The sequence below is a fragment of the Scomber japonicus genome, chromosome 23 (genome assembly GCF_027409825.1).
Source record: "Scomber japonicus isolate fScoJap1 chromosome 23, fScoJap1.pri, whole genome shotgun sequence".
In the NCBI taxonomy this organism is placed as follows: Eukaryota; Metazoa; Chordata; class Actinopteri; order Scombriformes; family Scombridae; genus Scomber; species Scomber japonicus.
Genome location: NC_070600.1, coordinates 19,349,648 through 19,374,539, shown reverse-complemented (window position 1 = coordinate 19,374,539; position 24,892 = coordinate 19,349,648). Strand labels below are relative to the sequence as shown.

The 24,892-nt window shown below is 39.2% G+C and overlaps 2 protein-coding genes across 2 annotated transcripts; one reads left to right on the top strand and one right to left on the bottom strand.

Annotated features, from left to right (window-relative positions):
• The first annotated feature begins 1,702 nt into the window (after positions 1 to 1,702).
• Positions 1,703 to 19,207, top strand: LOC128385271 (cryptochrome-1-like). Its single transcript, XM_053344131.1, has 14 exons — positions 1,703 to 2,628; positions 12,490 to 12,598; positions 12,729 to 12,871; positions 13,035 to 13,219; positions 13,335 to 13,423; positions 13,549 to 13,689; positions 13,848 to 14,159; positions 15,560 to 15,711; positions 16,059 to 16,261; positions 16,688 to 16,792; positions 16,907 to 17,005; positions 17,565 to 17,636; positions 17,821 to 17,924; positions 18,321 to 19,207. The coding sequence occupies exons 1-13, from the start codon at positions 2,471 to 2,473 to the stop codon at positions 17,910 to 17,912; spliced, it is 1,860 nt and encodes a 619-aa protein (XP_053200106.1). The 5' UTR covers positions 1,703 to 2,470; the 3' UTR covers positions 17,913 to 17,924; positions 18,321 to 19,207.
• A 166-nt stretch (positions 19,208 to 19,373) lies between these two features.
• On the bottom strand, positions 19,374 to 21,804 carry LOC128353269 (transcription termination factor 2, mitochondrial-like). The gene is made up of 2 exons (XM_053313963.1): positions 21,751 to 21,804; positions 19,374 to 20,983 (listed from the first exon to the last, which is right to left on the bottom strand). The coding sequence occupies exon 2, from the start codon at positions 20,962 to 20,964 to the stop codon at positions 19,825 to 19,827; it is 1,140 nt and encodes a 379-aa protein (XP_053169938.1). The 5' UTR covers positions 20,965 to 20,983; positions 21,751 to 21,804; the 3' UTR covers positions 19,374 to 19,824.
• Between the last annotated feature and the right edge of the window lie 3,088 nt (positions 21,805 to 24,892).

Genomic DNA, 24,892 nt, shown 5'->3' with positions numbered 1-24,892 from the left:
CTGCTTCTCTCCATGCACTCTGGTCCTCTAAAGCTTGTCCTCACTTATTAAGCCTTGGTTGCCTGGTAACAGCAAAATGATCATGATTTTCCCAGCAAGATGATAAATTGTTAGTATTTTGCCAGAAGAATGACTGTATCACATGATCGTGCTTCCCTAGTCATTCGATACAGTCACGTTTATTAATTTATGAAATCGTAGCTGTTATATTTGCATTTGTGTGATGGGCTTAATGTTATCATCTTTAGACTTCAGTATATTGTTTTACACTATGTTATTTACATATATTGTATAATCTTTCTAAGACTAGTTTTCATATTTTTACATATCTTGTTCTTATTTGACTGTACTGTTCAAATAAAGCCATTATTTTGGTGCTTCCAAATTTGACTTACGAGTATATAAGTTACATTTAATCATATATCGTTATATTTTATTAATTGAGAGACTTGTACAGCACACACAGAAATATTGCATCACAAAGTGGAAAAGACAAAGAGTGAAGCCTCCAGTAGGAACTGCTCATTATCATGTATTGGCAGGCATAGAGTTGGCCAGGGTCAGTGGTGTGATGTTATGCTGCCACTCAGTGGCCAAAAGGCGGCACTTCCTTTACAGTCCATGGCAGCATTTTACGTCTTGCATAATTACAAACCTATTTATGTAAGATCATGTTGTGACGCACTATCTTGACATGGATGAAAACCAAATTAAAGGAAAATTAAGTAACCTATTACATACTACTACTGCTTATTATTATTACTGTTATAATCATCGTCATTATTATTATTAGATGATTTACACAGTTTACAATTCATTTAAGCATACGCTAAAAGTTGTGAATATGGACTGTGTGAATGCATAATTAGGAAGGTAATGTTATAACAGAGCACAACACATTATGTAAAATGTTGCCTGAAATCACAGCCTAGGGTCTATGAATATACAGCAGAGCTTCATTCAGTCACTCGACTTTACTTTAAACTAAATTGCAAGCTGGGTCACTCAAAACTACTTTTATCAACTTTTCATTCTTTTCCAAACTTTGCATCGACCTCTAATTTCTGCTACTAAATATTGGGACTTCCTGTCCCAAAAAAGAAAGCCCATGTATGTAAAAATAAAGAGAGGAGGACTTGTACTACCGAGTGCGTCAGTGCTACTAGCCCCACACACGCACACGCACATGCACACACGCGTGAGCCCCGACCTCTCGGCTCATGCTAGGCTTCATGTGCTTATCCGGGTCCTTTTATGTTATAACAAGTCAGTGGCGCCTTAAAAGATGACAAAGACATCATTTATATGTATTTCTTTAAATGCCTTACATGTTTTCAACTACTATTAAATATATGCACACACTATATGAAAAAAATATGTTAAAAAAAAAATCAAAATATGTTTTAAAATAAATCAACTAATCTAGCAGTCTTTAGATAAAAATAATAATTGGATAAATTGCAAATAAGCCTGGTAGTTAATAGACGTTATTACAACCAGTATGTTCTCCGTACATGTGAACTATCTCGGCTGTTTTTAGGGCAAGAGGAAGCACGCTGTAGAAACGTGACCACGCCAAGCCCCGCACGCACCTCCACTGACCTATCCTGGTGCGCGCAGCCGCGTGCGTCGCACTGTGGGCGGATTCACCAAAAGCTTGTAGGTGCGGCGGACTGACCAGCTTTTACCATTGAGGGGGAAAAATTGTGTCACACAGCCGCTCAAAACAACAGCTCAATAACGCAGGAGACAATTCACACGGATAAAAGGAGGATACGTTTTTATGACAGCTAAGTGTTCATCTATGTTGATTTAGGAGGAAGAATTTAACTAAATCGCGGTTGTAAATTGTGTTTACATAACCAGCTTTTTTCCCGGTATTCGCAGGCGGGGAGCAGCCTGGTGTCTTGTTGGGGTTAGAAAAAACCAAACTGCCTCAAATTCAAGCCAGTTTATGCATATGCTATTTGTCATTCCTTAAATTACGCTTGTAAGGTGCGTTTATAGCCAATTGTTGTGTATTTTTACGCATTATTTCAAGACTCAGAAAAACAAGTTATACAACACAAGCCGGGCGATCACTCGGTAGTGACCTAGGTCCTAGAGCCCGCCGGTTTGCCTGTCACATTGCCTCAGAGCGCACAAATGGTTCAGCATCCATCAGTATCTAAATTCTTCGACATAATGGAAAAGATTCTTCTAGAACAAGGTTAATCTAGAAAAAGTTGGACTGTTTCACCTTAATTTAAGTGTCGTATGCTCAAACAGCATACACACTGTTTTTCTCTTGTTGTTGGATTTTTGCAAGTGGGCTTGTTAGCCTCGTTTTTTCTTCTTCTCCTTTGGAAACACTTGTCAGTGAGTCGGAATAAGAGAGGAGCAAGCACAGCAAAAGACTGCTAATATCATTCCTACAAAAAAGGACAAATAAACAAACAAAAAAAAAGAAAAGGATTCATCCAGTCGAGTAATGGTCATTAATACGATCCACTGGTTCAGGAAGGGCTTGCGGCTCCACGACAACCCGTCGCTCAAGGAATCTCTGCTGGGAGCGGATACTGTCCGCTGTGTCTACATCCTCGACCCCTGGTTTGCAGGATCTTCCAACGTAGGGATCAACAGGTGGAGGTAAGGAAAGCAATGACCCACCAGCATCCATCCATCTATCCATACACACACACACACACATGCACAGATGTAGGGCAGCAGCACCATTCATGCATGCATACATACTGTACATACACATACCTGCAGACTGTAATTCCTGCACACTTGAATGCATTAAATGAAGAGCAGCCTTGGCACTTATCCTCCTTCCTACCTTCATAAATATCATTACATTTATATATATATCAGCACGTATAAAAGGTGTGATAATAAATACAAGATATTATATTATGTGACTTATTGGCATGTGTCCACTGGAATTTTAAGCATTTCATGTCAATGAAATGAGAAATTCAAATTGACTCAGCAGTACAGTTAAAGAAAAGTAGCAGCATAGGGGTGAAAGTAATAAAATAAATCTGCAACATATAAATGTGCAATATGCAGAAATTCCTGAGATTATATTTACATGTGTGCAATGTTACTGGGATTTACATAGTATGGACAGCATCAGTCTTTTTTTAGTGGGAAGTACTGGGAATCATAAATGCCAAACTTTTGCTGGTTTAAGCTTCTTGAATGAGATAAATGTGCTGCTTTTCTGTGGTGTGTGTATAATAGCAAATTGAATAATCTTAAGATTTTGGGCAAAACAGACAATTTCTAAGATGTGACAATGGGCTCTGTGAATTTTGATTGAATTATTGTCAATTTTTTTGACATTTTGTATTTTCCATTCTGTTTTTGTTTGGTATTTAACTATAGCTGCAATAATTAGTTGATTAATCAGTTAGTCAATCACCTGAGAATTGATGGGTATTAGTATTTTGATAAATCGATGAATCATTTAAGTCATTTTACATAAGGAAAAGTGCCAAATAATCTCTGGCTCCAGCTCCTCTAATATGATCATTTACTGTTTTACTTCGGACGGACAAATCACTTTGAGCTTTAAGAAACTATGAATGGCATTTTTCACCATGTTAAACATTTTACAGACCAATAAATTGATTAAATGAGAAGATAATAGCAGTTTAATCGACAATGAAAACAACCATTAGTTTCAGCACTGAATCTTTTCAGCTATGCACATTTTAGCTATTATGTCTGTGATGCTTCCTGGTTCAGAGATGGCAGATGTCTGACAAAACTTAATTGATGACAAATTTATCACAAAACCAGCCACTGTTTCAAGTGTGTGTTGTTTCCTGAAGAGTTGACTGCAACTTATGTCAAATGAAGAATAGATAGTAGAAGAGATCATCCCGTGTAGCCTCGTCAAACAGGTTGGCATTTGTTATACAACAGGAGCTTTTTTTTTTTTTTAAATTGTTGACTGTCACACTTGGAAGCTTAGTTTTGTTATTGTAACAGAGGAATGTGCAGAAAGATGGATATGCATACCTGGATTGTATTGATAACATTACACACTGCAAGCAAAGTATCCTATATCACACCTCTAAGCGCCACATGCAGGTAGTTTGCAGGGTCAGCTTGTGGCGTGATAGCTTAGATGAGACATGTCGACATATTTGTTTTTTTTATTCACGTGTAAACAGGGTCACGAAACTGTATGGGCACCAAAGATGATCTGAGGGGAAGGAGCTCAAGTGTCTCACATGCTCGAAGCTTTGCAGGATGTTTTATCATATAGGACATCAGCTACTTAACTTTGCAGCTGTATGACCTAAAAAGGCAATTTATAATATGCTTGGCTTGCATATTTTTTCATCTACCAGTCTCTTTGTCAGGTGACTCAAAAGGTTAATTTCGGCCACTGTTACATCTTGAGATGCGGAGGTACATAAAACTGTAATTATCTCACAGTGATCATCATTAAATGAGATATCAAAAACAGCAGAAACATCAATTATATCTGCATAGACGTACAATTTATTATATAACTTCATTCTGTTACATTTCAAGTTGCTAAACAGTGTTTTGGTGTGTTGATCTTCGACTCAGCGCTCAACTGTAATTATAGCCAAACTGGGTTACAGTCTAACATGCTGATGCTTTCATCTTTAGAAAAAGGGTTCTCATAACACCAAACCATCGCAGCAGCACTTCCCAAACTCTTTGACGTTTAGGATCCGCGGCTCGTTACAGTTTAGACCACGGTCGCCCGCGGTGACCTGTTTCAGTAAACTGTGAAAGTATAAATGACATCATTATTTATTCCCCCTTGGCCGGGTATGAGAGCTGGCTTTTTTCAACGTCCTGAGCGGGTTATGTTTGAAAAAAATACAGTCCTGAATAGATGTCTAGGACTTCAGTTCAGACATCCAGACATACTTAGACGTCGACGTTAGCCAGAGCGGAGAGAGTGATTAATTAACAAGCTTTGTTTTTTAATCCGTTTGTATTCCACGTAATGGAGAGTTGTTAGTTCTTTATTCGGAACTGCTTGGAGTGAAACCAAAAAAAGAGAAAGCGGATTCTAGTTTGTTCTTCTATTGCAAAAAAAAAAAAAGAAAAGATGAATGGACAAGAAATGACGCTGACTTTGACCTGAATCCATGTTTTATATTAGTGAAGAGGAAAATGAAAATGCTTTACATAGCTGACTTATCCTGAAAGTCTGCAACTGCTCTTGTATGTGTGTGTGAGTGCAAGAAAAGACTGGTGGAGTCTGGTGACACAATTAAGTATATGAAGCTTTATCATGTGACACAGATAAGAGCGAGGACTGTTTTAAAAGTCTGGGTTAACCTTCAGTGTTATGTGGAAAGTTTTCCCCCCAGTCAAAACAACTAGCATCATTTTTTTCTTCTTCTTTTTGTTTTAACCCAGATTGACCTTTGCATTCATTCATTACAACCCCTACAAATATATGCCAAAGCCTGCTTCGATCTTGTTTGGCTGATTCATTCAACTGCTGCTCCTAATGAATGAAAAAGCTCCTCAGGTTTTAAGTACAGTAGGTCTCTCTCTCTCTCTCTCTCTCTCTCTCTCTCTCTCTCTCTCTCTCTGTCTCACTGGGATGTTTTTATTTCCTTTCCTGCTGTGTTCAGTCTGGTTTCCATTGCGGTCCCATGCCGTCACTGGGAGAGTAAGGCAGCAGCAGCAAAAGCATGCCTGTTATGGACGGAGCATCCATGTTATGCCTCCACACAGTTATGTAACAGCTGCCTGGAGTGACGCAGCGCTCACACGTAGAGCATGCAGTATGTCCTGATTCAATCTCTTTATTTCATTTTTTATGTGCATAGACAGGTACATGAAATAAAATCTTTCATCTCTGAAAACTGAAGGAGAGGAAAAGGTATTTAGAAGATCAAAATCTCTATTAGTTAAGACTAAATTATCCTGTTAAATTTAGAATCTCTCTCTCTCTCTCTCTCTCTCTCTCTTTGTGCACTGCTGCTGTTTTTAGATGTTTGCTGTAAAGAAATGGAGATTTTAAATTAATGCCTAAAGTCTTTTGAAGCACTTTTACTCGAGTAAGGTTTCTAAACTTTTGATGTATTGATTGTTTCAAACAGTAAATGTGACATATTTGCCTTTACATGAATAAAACCCTTGAAGTAATAATGTGTCACAATTGAGATTTAAAGACATTGCAAGAAGTGGATTCAAAGTGTAGTGAAACTTTAGCTCTCTCATTTCAGTGTCTCCGATTTTGTATCTCAGGTGGCTCAAAGAAACAAAATCAGGGCTTTATGCATGAATAAAAACTAAATAATAATGAGCCATGGTTGAGATTTAAAGACACAGGCTCTGTTTCATTGCTAGAACTGAAATAACTTTAACTCTTGCACTTTAATGTCTTTGATTTTTGTATCTCCGGTAGCTTAACTCACTATAGCCTGCAGCGTCCGTGTTAAGCTCTTGTTCCTGCTCCTTTTCTTATTATTTGAATAGCTTGTGAAGGTGCGAGCATTGAGCAGTCCTGTCCTTGAGATCCAAGTTTGCATTGCTAGATGACATAACCAATAACTTTCCCTTCCCCCGACACAGTCCCGCATGGCAAAAGTAGGTCAGTGTGTTAGTAGTGAACCATCCACCCTCCACGTGTTTTTGACCTACTTCTGCTGCAGCGAGAGACCCCAACTATCTCTTCTGAGCAGCGCAACCGTTAGCACTAATCCTTACAAAGCTGCTGCCATCCGATATCCATTTTAATATCTTTTAACGTCTTTTATGTTCTAAACTGAATGTTCAGACTGTTTGTTTGAGTCATGCTGGGTGGCCCGTGATTATGAAAGACCTTTTCCTCAAGTGAAAGATATTCATGTGGATGTAATTACTGCAGTGTTATATAATATAAAAAAAAAGAGTTGTTTATAACTAGTAGGAGGAAAGTAGGGGTGCTCAGGACAGTTGGGATGGAAAGGTATGGACATTATTGTTTGGTGCAGAAGCTTATTGTCCATAACCTCAAACAATTACTGTCAAAATAGTTTACTTATCCACTTAGTCTGACGTAAGGAACTATAATTGTAGAGCGAGTTCCACCCAGGACGTTTTAGCAGTGCACCACTTAGCTGTCGGAAATCACTCATCACTCATTCACTACACCCTACATGATAATAGACAGTAAATAGTTCACTCAGTAATGGGCAGCAAGTCAAGGTTTTGGATGCTAACTGATGGTACTTTTAACATCTTTAAAATTGCATTATGGGATTGTTAGCAGAAAGTATTGAAAACACCATGGATTCTACTTTTTTTAGATATTCATGAATATATTTACACACTCAGCACTCGGACATAGGCCTGTCACGATTACTACTTTTATTGGACGATATATTGTCTCAGAAATAATTGCGATAAACAATATTATTGTCATTTGAAGATCATTTTAAACCACTGATATAATGATAATATAATAGCATAATAATTCAAAGTGGGGGGGTTGGATTGGAGAGCAGGCGCTACACTTTGGTAAAAACACAGACCTTTACCTTTAGTTCCATATAAGCAGCGCCGCTCACTTCTGCAGTCTCCACTCAGGACGTCCACAGTGAGGAATGGAGGCAACTACTTGCTTAGCCAATGTGACGTGAATAGCCTCTTAGCTGCTAATGTGAAGTGTGGCAATACTGAGGTCAATAAAAAGATCAATATGTAAGCATGATAAGTAGACATAAGTCGATAACGGACACTACTCAGACACTTAAATAAAATGGTGGAGGGTAAATGTATTTATTCATGACGAATGACAAATAAGAGACACATCTTCGTGGTCTCCCCCGTCTCCTCTCTGTGACCGTTTTTTTTTAACTCCTCCTTTTAAAACCACTCAGAACAAACGATAAACACATCGGATTTCTGATGTGGTGAGACGGCAGAACCAGAGAAACAAAGGAGTTAAAAAATGATGCAAGTAAAAGTAGTGGTTTGGTCCCTCTAACTGATGTGTTATTATATATGACGTCATGTTACTGTAGATGGAGCTAGTTTTTATACAGTTAGACTAGAAATCATCATTAAAAAGCTGTTAGTAGCTGTCCTGACTCCTTGCGAGAAAAAGAAAGATTTAGATGGTCCTTAAATGTTATCATCTTTTTTTAACTACTGTACCAAAAATGACTGTTACTCCCCCAGAATATAGAAATAATAGAAAACAGACACAGATTAGTTTGTATGTGTGTTGTAATATAACCTTGTCCTGTCTAAACTCCCCAGATGGGGGAATTAAGTCCCCAGCTTTTCTTTTGGAGTCAGTTGGTCTGAGTCTGTCTTTGCAACGTCACAATGAGCTGAAGGGTCAGGCGGAGAGAGACCTGCTGCTCAGTGGTCATCAGATAAGATTGTAGTCGTAAATAACTTCCAGATGTGAATATGTAACCGAGAGTACAGTAGGGCGTTCACTGGAAAAAAGCATTCATACTGAAGTTACAATTAAAAAAAAGAAAAGAAATCAACTTCCCTTATGAAAAAAATAGGAAATCACTACTTTAGCTCCTCTACAAAGCGGCTCTGTGATACAATATTATCATGAATCAACTTTCAGTAGAGTCATATCTTATCTAGCACTGGTGATTCATTTCCATTGATTCATTAAATGTTTATTCTATAAAGCAAAAGGAAACTTGTTTTGTCTGATCAACACTCTCAAAGGCAAAAATATTCAATACAAACATGAAGTGCAGCAAATCCTCAAATTTGAGAAACTGGAGCCATTAAATATTTGGCATTTTTGCTTAGAAATAGACTTAAACTGTCAAAATTGCAGCTCTAATTGTATTTATATCATCTTATAAGCACATTATAATTAAAAACTCATTTAAATTAAGTTTCACATGCATCCATAATCTCATACATACACATACACATACACATACATTTCACTACAATGAATGAAATAGTTTGAATATTTTAGTGATTAAAATATTCAGATTATGATGCACTCACTTCCTCTAAGCTTAGGTTTAGGATCACCCAGGAGTTAAACATTTAAGTTGATGTGAGTTACATACTGCATGTAGACATAATTGTTTACAAGTTTGCATTTTTGTCGCGTTACATGAGTGAGTTGTGGCATAAAAAAAGTTTGTGTTGAGCTTTCTTTCTGTCCCGACATTCAGATTCGATATGATGTGCCTTACTATCATAGCCCATTTTCTGAGCTAAATTGTGCTCATCTGAATGTTGATGTACTCTTATATTTGTTGCCCACAAAACAAATTATATATAATCAGAATCTGAAAGTCTTCACATCTGTCAAACTGTGTAAAAGTCAGATTTTTTTGTGTGTGACTATGACAGATAAATGATGGTGGGCGATAAGTTGAAGGCAGGTTTAAGCCTCATCATTTATCAACTGAAACATCTACATTATGGTAATTAACAAGAGGGAGATGAAAGTATTTTAGCCTAACTGTCAGTAAAAAAGTGCAGCACCCACCTGGCTTTCACATCATTGAAAGACATGATTAGACCTGAATGGTACAGGAAGCTTCCACCTACGAGTTTGGGGTAGCTATGGCAACGGCAACGGGAAGCAGCGCATTACCGCCGCTCTGTCTGCACACATGTGTGTGTTTCTGACCACATTGGTGTGTTTACAGTTTGTTTTTCTGAACTTTTTGGAAAACTAAGGAACAGAAGTGCAGTTCAAATGATAGAATTGAGAAGCACATTTATTACTATGTTAAAAAAAAAAAAAGTTTTGTTTGGTGAGTTTGTGTCGTTTTTACATTCACTGACGTCATATACAGGGATGATTAAGCTAAGATGGATCCAGGTTGGTTGACTCATTCACTGTCTGCATGATTTAGTTTTAAGCATGAGCTCAAGGTCTTTCTTTTACAAATAAATGGTGCAACACTGTCTGAAGGGACTAAAGTTACGCTTCAGTTTTACAAATTAACAGAGAAAGACAGCGTTGGGGAGTATGTGAGAGAAATATCAAATAAAAGACAGAAAAGAATGAGCTTATCTATTGCCTGAACATCGTAAGCTGGTAACACTTGTTTATTTGTGCAAAGCGGAGGTTCAATTGAGCCACGTCAGTATTAGCGGGAAGAAAAATTGATGCCCTGAAGGAAAATCATTTAATTTCACTTTGTAGCACTGCTGGTTTGATGCTTCTAAAACTCCACACAATTAATGAGGGTGGGATGTTGTCGGCATTTATAAATTTGTCCTTAGGAATAATTATCATATGAAATGAGCAAAGTCACATCATCAGAATTTACATAACAGGACATTTGCACGCCTCAAGCAAAGACGGCATCAGCTTAAATTAATTCACACTTTTTTTGTAATAGAGCATGAATTTTACAGAGATGTGGTTACAGGCCGAAGTTACAAAGAGTATAAGGTATACTTTGTGCTAAAAATCAAGTATATAACACACAATACTACATGCAGAAAGTATTTCATCATGTGTGGAGCTATGTACTTGAAGATGAGCCATTCATTGTCTAGCCTAAAATACACTGTGTCTAATTATTATTAACTTAATTACACAAGTCTTGCTGCCTTCAATTACTTATCTCCCATAAAATAATGAATAGATAGGAGATAAGCGCCCTTCTCCTACAGATTCTTGCTGTTGCCATGGCAAATAGTGGCACATGATCAGGCTGAAAGGAGATGATATTTTAATAAAATCACATGGCTAATAAGCTGCTTTTAAAAGTTGGAAAAGTCATCTCAAGATTAAGTTATATGTGGCAATAGACGCCATCTTTCTCAGCTCAGCTGCCTGTTGCACCGGTAGAGACTGACATCTAGTGGCGCATGCTGTGCACTACACATGATCTGTATTCATGACAGTATTGATATACCTTTGGGATTTCTTAATACCTATAATGTTATTTAAACTGAAGGACTTTAAAGCTCTTGAAGAGGATTGTGCAAACTGATGGGATAAATATTTCCCAAAACCTTAAAGTAAAACTTAAAATGTCTTGTTCTGTCCTGAACCAATAGTCCACAAGATATTCAGTTAACTATCATAGAGGACTAAAATAAACTAGAAAATATTCACATTTGAGTAGCTGGAATCAGAAAATATGGACATTTCATAAACATTCATTTTCTAAATGCTAAAGCAGTTGAGTCTTTCTGGTTATAAAGAATAAATAATAATAAAAATAAAACTGGTTTTCATGCACTGTCTAATAAGAGTGTTCCAGCAGTCGCTTTTACCCATTTCTTTTGTTAAATAGTCATCCAGAGTAAGTAGGTCCCACTTTATTCTGCCTGTGGCATTGTTACCTAACTAACAGTGACACATTTACCAGAAATACGCTCCTTCACCATCATTAAGGTGGCTGTTTGTCCTCCTCTCATTGTGACATTAACCTTGTCAGTTTAATTGCAGGCATTGTTGAGCCTTCAGGTTTGTTGGCAGACACATTTTTCTACATGAGAGGATTGTATTTTCTTTTAATTGCTCAGGAAGTTGCTTCAAGGCTTGCAGAGTGCTCCTTTATACTCTTGAATACTCCTGCTGATGTAACCTGAGTATTTTCATTTGTTGTTCATGAAGCGGCCTGCTGAAGTTAAGAGCCATTGTCTAGTAGTGATGCACAATGATTGTTTTAATATACCCCTTATGAAAGTTAATCTGCGTTGTTTGAGAGAAAACAATTACCCCTTTTTTACCTGTTCATCCGGTACCACAGCGAGAGAAGCAGCTGAATAAATGTCAGGAACAAGGTGAACACAGCTCGAGCAAAGAAAAATATAACGAGTTTCATTCACCACAAATGTAGCAAGACACGAATATCTCTTGTTTTTGACTAAAGTTTTCAGCAAAAGTTTGAAATGCTGCAGACTTCACTTCCTGTTGAGTCGATGAGCAGAAATAACAGCAGCGCCACTCAGCCATTGACACCCATATAGTGGTAGGAAGTGGAATTACATGTTGCCTTCAAGTGCTCATGGTATATTCCAGGTTTACCCGGAGTCTGTATTTTTGACTGTTTTAAAAGTCATACCATCACATTTAAGACGCTGGAAACTAGATAATGTTTTGTCATTTTTGCTTGAAAAATTACCTAAATGATTAATCAATGTTTAAAACAATTGCTGATTATTTTTTGGTCTATTGATTAATTACTGAATCAATCCTTTGTATCAACACCTTGTTGTGAACAGTAATATTTTATTTCAAAATTTGATTCTCGAAGTACTTCGTTTATTAGATTTTGCTGCACCGTGTTGCATACATGTGTGAATGAATTAGCTAATTGGATTGAAACTAGAGCTTTACCTTACTGCAGTTCTCCAGTACAACCTTAAAATAATCACTCCTCTCATATATGCAACCAAAATAAGAGGTACAACTTTGAAAACTTCCAACCAACTTTTTTTTTTAATGATGTTGCTTTAATACCTTTAGATTCAGTGACATTGTAACACGCTTCCATATATTTGTTAAAATCAATGTGTTGACCACTTTTTATTTCTCTCATCCCCAAGGTTCTTACTGCAGAGTCTTGAGGACTTGGACTCCAGCCTCCGTAAGCTCAACTCTCGACTGTTTGTGATTCGAGGCCAACCAACTGATGTCTTTCCCAGACTTTTCAAGGTGACATGTTTATCTGATTAAATCACCAAACTACAGCAATACCAATCAGGGGGCTTTAAAACGTGGCGTGTAAACCCAAAATATTCTGTTCTCTAGCTCACTTGACCTTTTTGTTTTCTCTGTTCTCCAGGAATGGAATATTTCTCGTCTGTCTTATGAGTATGACTCAGAGCCTTTTGGGAAAGAACGAGATGCAGCTATTAAGAAACTGGCCTCAGAGGCTGGAGTGGAGGTGACAGTTCGCATCTCCCACACACTCTATGACCTGGACAAGTGAGTTATCTCTCTTTTTTAAAGTGTTTACACTGTAGTAAGTCTACAAAGACATATTTTCTTTACATTTCATTGTTATTAGACCCCTAAAATTGCTGCCATATTGAACATCTGTACATCTATTATGACTCTTGACCATTTTGATGTCATTCCACCCATCCAGGATCATAGAGTTGAATGGGGGTCAGTCTCCACTTACCTACAAGCGGTTCCAAACCCTCATCAGCCGTATGGACGCAGTGGAGGTCCCTGCAGAGTCCATCACAGCTGACATCATGGGGAAATGCACTACGCCGCTGTCCGAGGACCATGATGACAAGTTCGGGGTTCCCTCCCTCGAGGAGCTGGGTAAGTGAAGTCAGAGAGATATGAATGATAAGATCATATGACCACGTGTGCTGCAGAGTGAAGTTGAAAATTAGAGGCTGAATATTAATGTGTTCTTTTACTGATTTCCTTGCAGGTTTTGATACTGAAGGTTTGTCATCAGCTGTGTGGCCAGGGGGAGAGACAGAAGCCCTCACACGACTAGAGAGGCATTTGGAGAGGAAGGTCAGTCAAATTGGATAAAACATGGAGCTTTGGAGCTTTCCAGTATGATAACCTTGATAGAAACCTTGTCAATTGTTATGTCTTAACAACATGCTCTCATGCATCTCATTCCTTATCTGATCCAGGCGTGGGTGGCCAACTTTGAGCGTCCCAGAATGAACGCCAATTCACTTCTCGCCAGCCCAACAGGCCTCAGCCCGTACTTGCGCTTCGGCTGCCTCTCCTGTCGGCTCTTCTACTTCAAACTCACCGACCTCTACAGGAAGGTAAGTCTTGGAAGGGTCTTGTCCAAACTAAAAAAACAGCTCAATTGATGAGTGTGTGTGTAGCTCAAAGCAGATTCCACTTTTTTTTGATGTAGTGATCAATACTTTGAATACCTGAGACCATAACATGTGTTCTGCCACTTCTCCAACCCCACAAGGTGAAGAAGAACAGCTCTCCTCCTCTCTCACTCTACGGTCAGCTACTGTGGCGCGAGTTCTTCTACACGGCAGCTACCAACAACCCCTGCTTCGACAAGATGGAGAGTAACCCAATCTGCGTTCAGATTCCCTGGGATCGCAACCCAGAGGCGCTGGCCAAGTGGGCAGAAGGCCGGAGTGGCTTTCCCTGGATCGACGCCATCATGACTCAACTGAGGCAGGAAGGCTGGATCCATCACCTGGCAAGACACGCTGTGGCTTGTTTCCTGACCAGAGGAGACCTGTGGATCAGCTGGGAGGAGGGCATGAAGGTAGATAATGTGGATAAACAGGAAGGGAGGGTGGAAAAAAAGGAATGTTGACTTTACATATTGGCACCTTGAATTCACATTTCCGTCAGAATGAAAAACACAGGACATTATATTAACCTATCCCTTGTGCCAATAGGTGGTGAGCACTAACATGAGATTCACATAGTTGTTAGGAGTGGCAGACAGTTGACAGATGGGGGTTCTCAAGATTATTAGGATTCTGGCTTCCCAGAACCAACGCTCCGTTCTGTTTTCTCGATCGCTTGATGTTATCTTGGTGATGGGTCAGAGGTCCTTCTGCTTCTTTCAGCTGCCTCAGACACTGATCTGATGGCCTGCTGCAGTGCCTGTCCATGGACTCTTAGTTCCTTTAGCACTCTGGTGGTATAAGTAGCCACAAATCCTCTGCTTCCCACTTGAACTTGATATACTTTGGTATTTCGGTCCTTCCACAGGACTAAGACCTCTATGGTGTAAGTATTCTTCAGTGAAGGGCAACAAAGTGCCAAATGCAGCTAAGCTTGGTGGAAGTAATCTCAGGTGAAAAGATTAGCCACTGATTGATATCCACCAGCATCTTCCAGTCGCGGTCGACGCATAGGTGTCCTGTTTCTGGCTTGGTGGTACAACATTTGGGTCTTTTCAGTCTTTCTTGGACGAATGAATGTTAGGGGGTTGGTTGCTCTTGGGATTAAGGACTTGGGTCACCCTCTACTTGTTCAAAAGAGCTGATGCAAGACTTTGGAGGGCTCACAACCTGTCACGATGTATAGATTTTGAAAGTTGCTGGAGTTGGGCAGAAGGCACTAATGGAGATTCTTCTTAAATTGAAGAGTTTCAATTGTAGCTGTGATCATAAACATCATCTTGCTTCTATTTCCCATAGATCCCATTTCATTCATTGCCCTTGTTTAGCAAGCGTGGCAGCCTTCACACTTTTTCTACCTCTTTGACCATAAATTTTCTCCACTTTGTGGTTGTGGCCTTGTGCCAAATTGGTTCACTTGCTGCCAGGCTAAAGCTTCCTCCTTGCCAGACTTGCCCCATGATGTCTCTCTGCCTCAGATGGCTTCCTTTTCCACCTTGTTTCCACCTCCGTTAGACTATTGAGAGATTGTTCAAGGACCCCTCTGCTGCTCATATATAAATTTCCTTACAGATTTCAAGTCATCATGCATCCAGAAATTGTGTTTTCTGTTCTTGCCACTAGCATCTTTAGCCAATTCTGATTTCTTTATGTTCAAAAGAAACATTCATACATTTTCACATTTAGTTCTGTTTGATCATAACCAAAAACACTGAGTCCTGTGTATTCTAGTGGTGGGACCTACAAAGCTCCGGAGGACCGAAGGATGTGTAGAGCATATTTGAACAATAATTTTTTTTTTTTGTGTCTTCAGGTGTTCGAGGAGCTGCTGCTGGATGCAGACTGGAGTGTCAATGCCGGCAGCTGGATGTGGCTCTCCTGCAGCTCTTTCTTCCAGCAGTTCTTCCACTGCTACTGCCCAGTTGGTTTTGGCCGACGCACAGACCCCAACGGAGATTACATAAGGTTTGTTATATCTGCTTAAATCCTATATTGTGGTATTCAAAAATTCTCACACTACCCAGACTTAGTTTTTGTGTAATTACATTTGCACTTTTGAAGGCAGCCTCATCTATTCAGTGACAGTAAAAACTCAGATTTACAGTATTTGGCATTGGAATCAAAGACTAATATAATTGAACAACTGTATTTCTAGTTGTGCCAAGAAAGTACATTTGTTATGTCTCGATGACTTGACTCTATTACACAAATCAGTATTGGCTAGCTCCGCCAAAGTTGATGTAGAAGATGTTTTTGTTTTTCATAAATTACACCACCCTACATGCTGACTAAACCTCCATCTTTTTACTCAGGCGCTACCTGCCCATTCTGAGGGGGTTTCCAGCAAAGTATATTTATGATCCTTGGAACGCTCCGGAGAATGTGCAAAAAGCAGCCAAATGTATTATCGGAGTGCATTACCCGAAGCCCATGGTGAACCACGCAGAGTCCAGTCGACTCAACATCGAGCGAATGAAACAGATCTATCAGCAGCTATCCTGCTACAGAGGCCTCGGTAAGGACATAACACTAGATACTGGACTAGATTCTCACAATCATCATTTATATTAATATGGATCATCAAGGATAATTTATTTTAAAGTTTTACATACAGTAGATAATGAAGGTACTCAGACTTTCCTGCCAATGGGGAAGATACCAGTACTTGTTCAGTTGATGGGCAGTTAATAAAGGAGAAAACAACATAAATGGGAAACATTGACCAACACATTTTTATTTAAGTGTTTATAAAAGACCTTGGGTTAGTCTAGCTCCAGTGGAGTTAGAATATCTGTCATTTAGCTTTATTACAAGACTGATCGGGTCACTTAAAGTAGTAAAAAAATCCCCATAAATACTAGCAGATAACTCTTCTATCTTCTGTATTTTGCATAAGATGGAGACTTTTTTTATGCTCACTGCTTGTTTTCTGTGTCCGCAGGCCTTTTGGCTACAGTTCCGTCCAACTCCAATAATAATGGACACAACGAGGCGTCTTCAGATGCGATGGGATTCTCTGTTGAGGCGTCACCTTCTGCACCTTCTGGCAAGTAGCACAAGAGCGACATTTCTCTCAGTTCAAACTTCTAAGCTGTTCATAACTTCCTCTGTAGCTGCTGGCAGTGAAATTGACTAACATTTGTTTTTTGTTTTTTTTCAGGCTATCAGATGCAGGTTCACTCCCAGGGAGATTGGCAAAGCGGTGTCATGATGTACCTGCAGGGTGATTCACAAACCAGCATCGGCACACACCAGCAGGGTGGGGACCCTCAGCTATTACATATTTAATGTGTCTTGTCTCATTTGTCTGAACACATTACCCGTTTGTTCCAGTGCCTTATGCTCACTTTAAACTCTTTATTCCACATTAGTTTTCCTATATTTGTTTTATTACTTGGTCTATCCATTTTTTCTGTTTTCTTGATTGTTTTCCTACTTTTTATGTCTGGTTTGCGTCTCTTAGTTGTTTAATTATCTTTATTTTCCTTGTAATACCCAAGCTTACACTTCTGCTTTTACTCACTTTATTTTATAGTGACTTTATTATATTATTTATTTATCTCCTTATTGCACATTCTTGAGAGCTATGATAGCATTTCCTCAGGTGCTGTTTTTATTGAGTCATTATTTATAATACTGTGTGTGTTTTCTTTTCTTTTCTTTTTTTTTAATTAAATAAAGCACTTAGTGTTAATTGCTATGTATGAAAAGTGCTTTACCAATAAAGACTGATTGATATCTTTGTTACCCTCATGTTACTTAATGCCTGAGTTTCAAATGCTTTCTATGCTAATCTTTGTATTTTGCTTGAATTCCAGGTTATGCAGGCACCAGTACCAACATGATGTGTTACACTCAAGGCAGCCAACAGATTCCTGGGACTCAAAAAGGTGAATATTAATGTGCTATTAGACTGAGAAAATGGTCAGTCATTTACATTTTCTTATAGCTGAGGACAAGCTCTCCAGCCTGTATCAATACCTTTATCCTCAGCTGCGTTAGTCTCTGAGATGGTTAAACTGTGACTTCAGGGCTGTTTTCTACACAGCTTATAACAGCTTGTTGTCTTTTCAGGGCTCGAACACCACAGCACCATCCACACATTCGGCAAACGGCACAATGAGGACTCCGGAAACAGCAAAGGCTCAAAAATCCAGAGACACTAGACCACTAAAAAGGTGAGCTGGGAACATTTTATCCTTTTATCCTATATGTTTAACTTATTCTTAAATTATGTATTAAAAAACTTTCCGGTGGTCATTTCAAAATTGCCCTTTAGGAAAAATATGATAAAGATTCTATTTCAGTTTTTCTCTTAAAGCATTAGTTAAATTAGCTTATTTTCTTTCTTGTGGAGAATGATATCAAGCATATAAAAGTATTTCCCAAAATATCAAAGTATTCCTCTAAATGGCCGAATGTAGATATAGGTGACTTACTGAATGTTTCTTTTTCTCCAATTATCTCTTCTTCAATTAACTTAGCATTTATTAAAGAGTGAGGAGTTAATTACATCTGAAACATGTTCATTATCAATATCTCACTGTTCTTTTTTTTCTCTCTTTCCATCACAGGTGCCTCTGCGGCCACGCTGACCGTCACATTGTGTACACCGCCAACATAAAAAAAGGACGCTAAGATTTGCGTTTTTTGTCACGGCACTACACTGATAAATGAACACACACCTTCAAGAGGAGCCCGTCCTTAAACACACTCACGTTTCTGAAGTAACTGGACTGTATATTATCATTTGGACTGCACAGCTCGGCCGGTGCTGACATCCCGGCAGAGTTACAGCCCTTCAGAGGGTGTTACACTGTGCTTATCTATGGGTTAATATTGCCGGGACTTAAGTCTTTGTGTATATAATGAATTTGCTAATTTCAGCTCACATACAACTTGTAAATATTTGGATATTGTATGTGTGTATTCTCTCTTTGTGTAGCCATAGACCCATTGATATACAGTATTTTTGATATGAGAAATCATTGTGGATGGATCTTTCTTTTTTTGGAAAAATTTTCAATAAAAATTAAAGCATTTATAGACTGTCCATTCCAACAAAAAAACTAAAAGGTGAGAAACCTTTTATCTCTTCAAATACAATTGCCTGTCTTCTCATTTATTCATCTTCATCTTCCTCCCAGTTTTCACCCTTTTGAGCCATCCAGTGTATCTATCGACAGAGGTGTTTTGATCATCTCCTTCCTCTATCTCAGTCCTACTCGGCTCATTTTATTCCTTACCACTGTGGAGGCAATATCCGTTTGATGTTGCTGTCTAGTTATTGCCCTTTGTCAAAGTTTATTGAGAAAAGGTGAAAGGAATAACGGTATTTTCATTCATATCATCGGTGTCCCCACTGTATAATTCCCAATAAATGTACCACTGGAACGAACTGCTTCACTTGTTTCTTGGTCCTTCTCAATATGCTTGTTTTGATTAAAACTTGGTTAAATATACAAAATGTTTTCAGTCTATTCTTTGGAGCCCAAGTGTTCAAATTTATCAATTGAGCCTGAAACACAACTGAATGTTACCTAGATTGTGATTATAATAAATCAGTTATCAAATTAGCCCATTGTTAGCTTCTTATTGTCGATCAATAAAACTAAAAGACATAAAACTTTGACATTTATTGCTCATTTGACATGTTCAGTTACCTCAATCAGTTTTAACTACAGTTGTAAATCTCAGTAGTAATGTACCAGAATGACAGGCATGGGTTGGCACTTGTTTATAAAGACTACTACATCAATTAAAATACATTCTTTGACGTACTTGTCATATAAAATACTTCTGTTTTTCTTTTCAAACACTGAATGAACATTTTAAAGCAGTCACAGTTTTATATATAGTGTTTTAAGAGTAGTAAAGTTGTTATCAATACAACAAGTATTGCTGGAGGTTTGTTATTTCAGACAGCCTCCTTTCCTCACACACCTTGCACAAAAGTCAAGATATGAATCTCTTTGCGAAATCAGCATCAAACAATCACACAACTCCCCCTATCCCCTCCACACACACACAAAAACCCTCCACATGGAAGAATATTGCAACATATCAACCGTCTGAAATTCACTCCTCAGCAGATCTGAGGGGAGCTACAGGGTTGAAGAGCGGCCGTTGCGCCCTGAGGTGTAGCTTGCCGTAGCTCATCTCAAAATCCTTCTTGGTTCCCACAATAACGTCCAGGCTGCCACCACGCACATCATACCCGTAGGAGGCCAACTTCTGGATCCGGTAAAGCACAATCTGCGTGGTGAGCTCCAGGACGTTTGGAGATTCCTTCACCTGCCCCATGCTCACTCCGGCATCCATCAGCCCCTGGAAGCGGCCGATCAAGGTGGGCAAGGAGTAGTACAAAACAGCTGGACAAAGGATCACAATCTGCTTGAGTTCATCCTTGGAGCAGTCAAGAGCTTCTTCAATATAGGCCAGCGCTTGGTGCATAGATTCAGGCTGCAGCTCTGCAATGGAGGCCCTGAGGCTGCAGACAAGGCTGAGGAGCTCCTCTGTGGTGAAGCCCTGCTCCCTCAGGAAGCCCAGACTGTCCCTCCATGCCTCCGCAGGCCGCATCAGGATGTACGGATTCTGGCTGAGAAGCTTCTGCAGCCAGATGCGCAGGTTGCCCTCGTCCCCGCCCAAGTCCAGGTATGTCTCCCTCAGTGTGTGGATAACCTCCTTATTCGTCTCCACAGGCCGACTGAAGCTCTGCGGGGCGCTGGCCATCAGCTTTCCGATGATCCGCTTGCTGAGGCGCAGGCTTTGGAGGTAAAGGATGTTGGCCTGCTGGTTGCTATGGTGAGTTAAAGTGAAGAAGGAGGCGGGAAACTTCTCAATAATGCTCATCAGCTCTCGCTTGTTGGGGCACACAGACACCCAGAGTTCTCTCTGGGCGGAGGCGTCCTGTGGCCGGCACAAGACAGCCTCAGGGTGAGTTTCCAGGATGCGGGCAATTACTGTGGGGTCTGCACCCATGTCCCTCAATAGATCAGCCGTTTCAGACACGTACGCAGTGCCTTCAGACAGAACCCAGCCCTTGAACTTGCGTACCTTTCTGATGTCTACAGACAGTTCATAGAGGGAGTCCACTGTGTGCTGGTTTTCCAGTCTTTTGCTGGGAGAAGTGACTGTGGAGGCAGAGGCAGACTGTGGGAGAAAGACCCTCATCCTCTGGCAGTAGGTGCACAGTGAGGCAGTGGTGACACGAAGCATGTTGATGACTATAGTGGATCTGTGAGGAGAATAAAGCATATTGATTAATACAATGAACTCAACAAACCGGTGGCACTCTTTCCATAAGCATAAAATAGTTCTAATTTGTTTTAAGTTAAAAAGTTTAAAATAAGTTAAGTTGAAGTTTTAAATAACTGAGATAATAGTTTAAATAAAAAAAGCATAACACAATATATATGCTCAATGCTGAAAGCAAGAATGTGTTCTAAGTTTTAACTTTAAGGCAGGCACAAGTAAAAAGCTGAAGATTTACAACTATACATTAAATATCAAGTTACACTTACAGGTTTTTTAAGACCCATAAAGCCAACGTTTATGATTTCTAACACTGAAGAGGCACTTAAAATTACAGCATGGCTTAAATGCTTCGACTGTAGGCTCGGGACTCACATACTGTCCTTATACTGTTTCACCAAATATTGTATTTTGTTAGTCATGCAGGATATATTATGATTAGTTGCAGACTCACCAAGCTTTCAAAGACAAGTTAAAATAAATAAAGCTCTCATATTGCAAAGCATGAATCAACAGTTGAAATAGTTCAAGTTTTTTTGTTTCAGAGCACAGCAGCTGTCCTCACTAGGAACACTGTGTACTGACTGCGACTCTACATCAGACGTGGTTATGTATTGTGTTGCATTGTGTAACAGCGCTCGTCTTCACTACATACTAAAACGAGATAAACATTAAAAGTAGATGGCTATGATGGCTATACAACACAAAGAACATGTTTCATTTGTATTAAATTAAAAGTAGTGAATTTACCCGTTTTCAAGCTCTGTTTTCTCCCAAAGGACTCCGCTTTCCACACCCACCACCTTTCATAACATTAGAGGAGCTTCTGGGCGGAGTCAGTTGAACACATGAAAAACATGTGACTAGGTCACGTCTGGATGGTAACCCTATATCTACGAAATATTTCGTGATTTTCGTATTGTTTACCTAAACCCAAACGTATACCTAATTCTAACTAAACAACTATATTTAAAGGTTATAAGAGCTTAACCACAGCCCAATCACATAAAACATCTTTATTTTGTACAATCACTACAAATCTCGCGAGAGTGTCGCAAATCTAGGGTTACCTTGTAGACACGACCGTGATTTTGATGCGAGCCACAGTCTTCCCTACTGCTGCCCACCTCCATACTTGCTTTTAAAATTATAGGCCTACTAGTGTAGTGTTAATACTCAAAACTTTCACACTTTTGTCTTCTGTACGGTTTTGCAAGCTTACTATTTAAATCTATTCATCCAAAAATCACATTTTCAAACCTCAAGGAAGTTACAGAGGTACACAGAAAAGACAGGTTTTACAGGTCTGTCTATCAACAGTCAGGTATGTCCATATGCACAGTGAAAGAGATTTTCCTTGCTGTAACCTTCTGTTCATACTGGCTATCAAAAGATCTCCTTCAAATGTGTTTTCAAAGTAAGTGATAGAGACCAAAATCCACTTTCAAAAGTTTACATGAAGCTTATATGAGAAAGTTAAACACATTAAGTGGATATCTGCTGTAGTCTTTTTAGCATCAAATTCCCTCTTTGTGTTTCCTCAGTGTTTATCTGTTGAGCTGTAGTGGCAGTATAAAAAGAGAGACTTTGGCACTAAGACTGTAACGTAACAGATAGCTAGGCCTACTTGAGTTATTTGGATAGCTGAAGCTTTATATTATCTTCAGATGTGGGTACCTGTTAATTAAAACATAACAGATAATTCAGTATCTGGATACAAATTCCAAATTAGGTGCAATATAGAAATGCATTGCCTAATAAAAGATAATTGATAGAAATTTGAATACATTAACAGCAAAAACTAAATATTTTTGGACAGTGCATGAATTAATTTCCATCAAAAAGCCAGGGGTAACGCCAATGATTTGGTATAGCACTTACATAAAGCTAGGATTAAAAAAAACAAAAACAGGAAACAATACATTCACATTATCAGTAGGGGCTGGCTCAATTTGCGGCAGCGGCATCTTCCGCGGCATTTCTTGCGGCACCCAGAGATGCCGCAGAAAGTGCCGCTGGCTGCCGCCGGCAGCGGCATCTTCCGCGGCATTTCTTGCGGCACCCAGAGATGCCGCAGCTAGATGTCGCTAGTAGGCACTTTCCGTGGCATTTTTTGCGGCATTTTCTGCGGCATTTCTTGCGGCACCCACAGATGCCGCGGCTAGATGTCGCTAGTAGGCACTTTCTGTGGCATTTTTTGCGGCACTTTCCGTGGCATTTTTTGCAGCACCCAGAGATGCCGCGGCTGCTGGGTGCAATTATGTGATACGGCAAGCCGCTGTGTGCCGGGGGATAATGCTTGTGTCACCATGTGCTGGAGCATGGAGGAACACGTAGGGGGACGGGGCAGATGATAATAGCCTAAGTGCGGGATAGGCTATTAGTTTGAATTTCGGGGAAACCTGAGGAAGTATTTAGCAATGATATCCAAATTATAGCCTACTACAATTTGTCCAGATAAACCATCAACCACGAAACATCTCAAAATTATAGCCAAACAGATTAATAGATTTGTTCTGCTGTTTATTTATTATTATTTTTAATAATTCTCTTCATTTCTGCCCTGTTCCTAACTTTAAGCATACGTAATTTTGATGAATTCAACCCTTGAAATTACATTTTTATGGTTTCAATTAATAGCCTTGCAATGTTTTCCATAAAAATTTATTAACAAAAAGAAACAAACACAACAATTGAACAAGGTTGTGAGAGAGAGAGAGAGAGAGAGAGAGAGAGAGAGAGAGAGAGAGAGAGAGAGAGAGAGAGAGAGAGATGCACACATCCACTACTTACTGAATTTCAGCCTGCTCCTGGTTTCCCGTCCTACATTATTGGACAAACGGATTAATCCAGGTGTGTCTGACCTCAACTTTTGGTCAGACACACCTGGATTAATCCGTTTGTAGGACGGGAAACCAGGAGCAGGCTGAAATTCAGTAAGTAGTGGATGTGTGCATAAAGCACATTAATCTTCAAATCTAGCCCACACTTTCAAGTCCATTTTATCTATCAATTCTTGATTGAAAGTGTCATATTCGGTCTTTTTTCCAAACACAAATGTGAGGTGTTCTGCTGGAGAACATTCGTCGTAGTCCTCGTTCCACACTTTCAGTTCCTCCAGCAGGTCCTTTTTTTCTTTGTTGTCCATTGAAAGAACCGCTGGCAGTTTCAATTGTCCTTCAAAGGATCTCTTTTTGCACCAGTCTGCAGCTGCCACAACATCGCGGAGAAACACATTTTGCTGCAGTGAAGATGAAAACATGGTCCAGGTATGGATGTCATTCTCAAATAGGGTTAAAATTTTGAATTTTTTAATTGCACACCATTAACCAATAGAGCCTAGTTCATAACTTGTACGTAATAAGGAGGACCTGTAAGGTGTTGCTGAGGTGATGAATATCTCAATTTCCAATAAGTTACCATTGTGATCTTTTTCCGGATAAGCAACAGCAGATAGATGTATGGATTTCATCTACCAATTTTGTATTTGTTTAGATTCACTTTTACAATATACAATAATGGATCTGGCAAAATGTTTAGATATCTGTGACATTTAATATTTTTGATATATGGTGTCTCTAAATGTGCTGTATGGCTTCCCCCAATCAGCACTCACTACTGATCAAGTTAAGTGGGCTATAACATAAACCTGTAATACAAAATTACTTTTTCATTTCACAATAAGATGCAGCAGTACTTTCTGAGAGCCAATATGTAAAGCTCTTTTGTTAGGTGCAGAAATAGTAACTTGTTACCTCTTCCTCTGTGTCTGCTGTTATCATATCTTCAGCACTGGAAAATAAAAAAGAAATTATATAGGTTAAGTGTATTGATGCAAAACCACTTTATGCCACAACTAGCGCCATAAATTATTTACTGGCACAAATTTGGC

Bases quoted from the DNA above. Each gene is read 5' to 3' on its own strand.
- LOC128353269 (XM_053313963.1), bottom strand. From the start codon at position 20,964: ATGCTTCGTGTCACCACTGCCTCACTGTGCACCTACTGCCAGAGGATG.
- LOC128385271 (XM_053344131.1), top strand. From the start codon at position 2,471: ATGGTCATTAATACGATCCACTGGTTCAGGAAGGGCTTGCGGCTCCAC. The intron at 12,872-13,034 runs GTGAGTTATCTC...CCACCCATCCAG, and splicing joins ACACTCTATGACCTGGACAA to GATCATAGAGTTGAATGGGG. The intron at 13,424-13,548 runs GTCAGTCAAATT...TATCTGATCCAG, and splicing joins AGAGGCATTTGGAGAGGAAG to GCGTGGGTGGCCAACTTTGA.